This window comes from Dermacentor silvarum, chromosome 8 (assembly GCF_013339745.2).
Source record: "Dermacentor silvarum isolate Dsil-2018 chromosome 8, BIME_Dsil_1.4, whole genome shotgun sequence".
In the NCBI taxonomy this organism is placed as follows: domain Eukaryota; kingdom Metazoa; phylum Arthropoda; class Arachnida; order Ixodida; family Ixodidae; genus Dermacentor; species Dermacentor silvarum.
The window spans coordinates 120051394-120057460 of NC_051161.1; the positions used below are offsets into that span (position 1 = coordinate 120051394).

General features: G+C 49.6%; 1 protein-coding gene across 2 annotated transcripts in view; it reads left to right on the forward strand.

Annotated features, from left to right (window-relative positions):
- Nucleotides 1-3342: 3342 nt before the first annotated feature.
- The window catches only part of LOC119461643 (inactive serine protease PAMR1), a 92069-nt gene continuing 89344 nt past the window's right edge, over nucleotides 3343-6067 (forward strand). Inside the window, exon 1 of one of the 2 annotated variants that reach the window (XM_049671827.1) lies at nucleotides 3343-3573. In XM_049671827.1, the coding sequence (XP_049527784.1) occupies nucleotides 3461-3573 (113 nt within the window). In that variant the 5' untranslated portion in view covers nucleotides 3343-3460. The remainder of the gene's footprint in view (nucleotides 3574-6067) is intronic. The other variant, XM_037723008.2, reaches the window with a different exon arrangement.

The window sequence follows — 6067 nt, forward strand, 5'->3', positions numbered from 1 at the left end:
CGGTCGCTATTACTAGGCTGACGTGGGTCATCACTTTGCTGCGCTACAGTGTACCAGAAAGCCTCACGCGGCTGTTCTTTCTCGTGCGAAGTGGCATGAGTAGCACATTTTTATTCGCACGTAGCAAACCCTATTGTGTTTGCTATAAGTAGAGCAGGGCTGGAGTGCGCCCTAGCGATCCTGTGCTCCAGTCTGACCGGGCTGCAAGTTACAGACCGGCTTTGTCCTGCAGGAATAGTAGACAAACCCAAATTGCGCATCTTGAAAGGTTGTCAATAGCTCAATACGATGGCATGTCTGCCCGTGTGCCTAACATGTCTGCCCGTGTGTCTAGCTGAAGCGGCCGGGCGTCACTTTGGCTATGTGTGAGAGGTCTCTGGCACAGGTTCCTTGTGGATGCTAACCGCCTTTTCTCGCAAAACGCAGCAGGCGTGGTGTACATGTGGTCTGGGCTTAAGTTTCGCTTCGTTCGAGGAAAGTAGAATGTTCAAAACTAATCGAAATTAGCGAGCCCCGATGCCAACGACACCGATAAGCAGTGTAGCCGAAGCTTCATTCTAACATGAACGGGTGCGGCCGAGTGTGAGCAGACGATATCCCGCTTCTTCCTGAAGTGCATAATTCTTACCGAAGCTCGAAACGAAGATTTTTTGCCTGCATCAGCCTGTTTAATAAACAGCTTCAATTAGAATGCGCAGTCACAGTGGGAAGAAGCACACTGATCTAAACACCCCCTATGATTGATGTCAGCCAGCCAATTACAACCCTCTATGGGAATTTTACACATGACGACATATGCAAAGCGCAACCAGGTTCGAAACCGGGAACGAGCAGGCCTCTGTTCGAAGAGAGGATGTTTCTGAAAAATGTAACTTCACACCGAGCTTCTGAACTCAACGCATCGCGCACGACTTAAAAATTTGGCTGAGATATTCCCAGCAGCGTGTGGCATCCGCGGAATGTGTTTTCTCATCAAGCCCGAGAGTTGGTTCAGGAGTCCTTTAAAACTGAAAGGAAATAGTGATAGTACCTTTTGGCTACTGCCACACTCAGTTCGGGTAGGCGGACGGCAATCTTGGAGAAGCGAAAGCGTCAAGCCGTATCCGCTGCACATCCGCGCGCGCTCTGCGGACGTCGCCGGAGGCCACGACACCTTCCGTGCGCGAGCAGTACAACTGATATCGCGCCACCTGCGCTTTCCAGATGCGCACACTTTGTCACCTGCTATACACCTACATAAAACACATTCTCAAAATCTGAGAATGTGTTTGAGAATGTTTGAGAAATGTGTCACAAAAGGTGAGAGGAAATAACGTAGTGCTGAAGGGGCGTTTCTATATTATGAAGAAAAGGTGAAGCACCGCACGGAACGATGACTGTTACATATCACGGAGAGCGTGAATGACTGTCATTCATCCGAGAAATGCGTCTTTGTGTCACGTCTTGCGCTGTGGACCTGTGCACAAAATGCAGCGGAGTGAGACCCGTAATGATGATGAAATAAACTTTAATTTTCGAGACAGTGTTCCCGAAGCTGTGGATCACTCAAGGTGGGAGGGTCCCTCATTCCAGGAATCCTCTGGCCGCGATAGCATCCCTGGCTCTGGCGACAAGACATCGTTGGTATTCCAGGGCCGGGGTGGAGATCTTGGCCTCCCACGTCTCGGCGAGGAGGTTCACGTCTGCGGTTGTTGTAGGCTTGGTTACGGCGTCTTCGGGGCGCCACGGGCACTCGAGTAGTAAATGAGCCATAGTCTCTGGCACGACGCAGATCGGGCAGTTCTAGGTGTGCAGCGTTGGGTGGATGCAATGCATGAGGATCCCATGGGTGTACGTGTTGTTCTGCAGTCTTCAGAATGCGGTGCTTTCCTCTTTGGTCAGTTTTGGGTGAGGTGGCAGGTACACCCTGCGTCCCAGTCGGTAGTGTTGGAGGATGGCGTTAAACGTGGGGTGTATGGTGCGTCACCAGGTGGTCGGAGGTCTCGTGAGGCGGCGAGAGAGGCCCGGTTGACGTGATCGCGGGCCGCGGGGCAAAAAAAAAAAAAAATGACCAGAATAAATGAAGCCGCTATGGATACAGAGGTTAAGGTGACGAGGTTGCAAGACACGCGAGGCTCGTATACAACGTGCCCAATAATGGTCCCGCGCTCCACAGGGGAAACATGACAAATGCAGTAGGATAACCGGAAAGCTAGCGCAAAATTTAGTAATGACTTTCGGTGATTTCTGTCGTTAATCGTATATTTCTTTGCATGCAATCAATGGTGGATGCCGGTATATATTTTTCTTCTGAGCAGTAGGCCACGTAATCAGCTCTGACGTTCAGAGCATCCTAAGTAAACCCACGTGTACGAAACGCTCTGACAAAATGCTGAACACGTCAAGAAATCACCCTACTCTATTTTGTTTCTTGCGGAAATGTTCATTTTAACGTACGTTTGCTAACTGTGGCTATGATAGACGCTATATAGTGGAGAAGTCCCGATTAGTATTTACCACCTGGAGCTGTTCATGGTGCACCTAAATCTAAGATCACGAGTGTTATTGCATTAGGCACCCATCAAAAAGTGTCTGCAATTGCCTGAAACTGCACCCGCTATTCCACATTTTTCGGAAGGTGATCAATGGAGGTTTGCAACCTCAACAAATAAGCGCAAGAATATTTGTACTGACCTACGCTGAGAACGAAATAAGCTACACTAACGCAGTCGCAGCGTTCACAAGATTGAATAAAAGACCGTCAGTAACCTTCTAGTTACGTTGTCGCACAGCCAATGCGCCGGTATCGGCCAACCGCTTCGCTGGTGCGCTTACAGTGCCATCAGGAGCACTGGCACGGTGATGCTGAGGCAATGGGCGCCCTTCAATATACTGCAGGCTAATACTAATGCCCAAATTGCGCAAGCGGTATAGACGAGCCGTTAAGCAGCTACGGAGGAACCCTTGGCCAACACAAAGGCCGAGCATTCAAGAAGCTGGCGCGTGACTTGGCCCATCCGGTGTCATCTTCCTCAGTTCCGGTCCCAAAACGCGCTGGGCCATTACAGCTGCACTGAGCGGTTGAAAAGGCGGGGGGGGGGGGGGGGGGGGATGGTAACGCGCACCTGTAGTCGCCACTGCGCGCCCTTCGGTGGCGATTTTCTCGCACCCCTCCACGCGGCTTAGGCTTTACTCTTGTTGCCCGCAACTGGAGGAAACTGGTTCTTCATTCCGTGTTTGCGTGCGCTACGTCAGAACCGCCACCGCTTCGGTTGGCGTGCAAGCAGAGGGGGGCAGCCCCGGCGGCACGAGAGAAGGTGGCCGGTTTACCTGGCGTCACGCGACGAAGCAGAGGGTGTTGTGCAGGAGAAGAGGAGGAAAGGCGAAAGCGAGAGGGAGAAGCCCGTCCTAGCGGCCGCCGAAGAGCCGCCGGCCTCGATCGACAACCCCTCTCTTGACGCGCGCGTCGAACAGAGACGCGATGCCGCGCAGAAACATGCCTACCCCGAGTGCTCTTCGCTTCGCGGCGCTGGTGCTGCTACTTTTGGTCGTCGCTTGTTGCTGCGTCCGTGGATCGGAATACCCTGCTCTCAGGTACGTCTTTCTCGTGGGTGTCGGGAGTTGTTCAGTTTCGTTGGTGCATGTGGTACAGTGCGAGAAGTGCCAAATTACCCTAGTGGTGTAGTCTGTGATCCCACCTCTCAATGAACATCCCCTCTTTGCTTTAAATTTTGTATCAATCAGAGTGGACAGGCAGACTGCTATGATCCTAGGCTGTCACTAAAACGGTGAAAATTAGGACAACATGGGCGCTCACGGTGCGTGTGTGAGCCTGCACGTGCTCGAGCGAAAGTCAGTTGCCATTCCTCGGCGCTATAAATTAAGGACAAACAGATGGAGGACCAGGGCAGACATACGAGCCGAGACATGATACCCAGACGTGGCCTACCATCTTTTATCCTCTTTGTGATAGTGTCCGCAATTTTCGCAGCATGTGAACATTCCGTAGACAAGACGCTGTCCCGTAACTCCGCCTCGGAGTCAAAGGTGCCGAGTGTCGTAGTCCTGCTGTCAGTTTGACTCTTTTACGGTTGAAGTATGCATGCCTCGTTCGAACAGCGCAGGCATCACCTCGTTGCCCCACTCGATCAAGCTGTCAAATTACGCGACCGCCTGGAGCGCTGTTTGCCGCCATCATTCAACCTTGTCGTCGACGAAAGGCGCGTTTACACCGGAAGCATACTCCCTCGCTCGTTACGCCACCGCGTATTGCATCTAACTTCCGGTGAAGTCGGATTGTCAACACCGCGGGGAAAGTTCTGAGCACGTAGTGGGGGTAAAAATAGTCACAACGCGTCAGAGCTTCCGCGTCTGTTTACATGGGAGAACCAATGAGACCGGCATTTGCCGATTGTTTCAAAGGAAGGGCTAAATGGCAGAATGTTTACTTCAAAGATGTAAGCGTGAAGTTTAACTTCACAAGCAATAGTAAGATCTGCCAGTACGTTAACCGCAACAAAGCACGTTTAGCACTCCATAATTCGCGCGTTGAGTGTTCGCAGGAATATCCTGCAGCATATGAGTCTATTACGGTACAAGCCTAACTGTCAATTTCAGGTCAGTGTTTCTGCTTCTCTCCTCATACATTTGCATGGCAACTTTGTGTACATATGATTCGTATGTCGGTTATATTATGAGGTATAAGACTTACCGGCAGTAAAAAAAAAAGTCGATTCAAGCTTTGCTGCTGCATCATGATCATTCCAGATGCATCCCAGGCGCACTGACAAGGCTACATTGTTTTACTGATAGCTTACATTTAGTCAGTTTAATAAATGGCAATATTTAAAGTGCACTTGATTGCCGAAGGCTGCAGCGGTATCTAGTTGTTCATTCCGACTTGCTATCGCCGTTGCTTCGCACCAGGATACCGACACGATACGGCGTGCTCAAAAAATTCCTCTCAGTTGATGTATTAGGGAGCTGTCATGAGCTGTAATGAGGTAACTGTAATGTAATGTGGTGGCCAACAGCAATGACCGTCGAACTGTAATGCAGAGAAGCAGATTCAAAAGCTAGGCATTCGATGTGCGTAGTGCGCACACGAGAGCAGTCACACAAAAATGCCGAGAAGTGAAAACTGAGGACAACAGCTCGTGGAAAAATCCCAAGGCCGCTAAACGTTCCTCGAGGCGCTCCGCTGAGGCTGCCTCCAAATGTGTATAATTGGTAACTCCGGGCACATTCCATCGGTTTTTGCTTGTGACGACAGTCATCATGTTAAGTCAGCAATGTTTAAAATTTTGCGCAAAGGTGAGGGAAACAACGTGCAAATGTGTAACAAATCCAGTGGCTTGTGTGAATCTTAGTCGAAGGAAAAGGGACATGCAAATACAAGGAATAAAAAGAAGTTGAGTGATGCTAGAAACAAGCGCTTTGAATTAATCACGCCGTCATGTGGACGCCGCTTCCTGTAGATTGAAATGTGATTACATCTTAAGCTGTTGAGCGTTCGTCCTAATTTATGCCCGTGAATTCCCGGTGCAAGGGCTCGTTGGACAGGTGTTCACAGCGAATTGTTCTGTCTCAATACTTGTCCCGCGTGTTGAATACATAAGTGAATCGGCGACATTTCACAAAAGTTTCTTGAAGCAACGCTTATCGCTGATATGCCACTGCCTTTGCATTCTTCAAATTTCTTTATATCTTGATGTTCGGACAGCGTAATATATTAAGCAAAGAAAGCTGCTGTTTCTATAAGGACTTTTTGGTTAGGTAACAATTGTTATAATAACGGGACGTAAAAAATATCTGTTCGCATCGTCGTGAGCGTTATTACACCCGCCGTCAGCTTCGGCGCATTGTGTTTTGAAACGTGCCTGTATCATTGATGCATGTACACTGTGTCTACCGCACCATATCCTCTGAAGCAGATGCAGTTACACTACAGCATGACCTCAACTCCGTGTACTCTTGGTGCCAAAAATGGAATATGGCGCTGAATCTCTCGAAATGTAATCTGATCCGGTTTACGAAAAAGAAACAATTCCTTCAAGCAGACTACTTCCTTGGTAGCACAGAAATATCT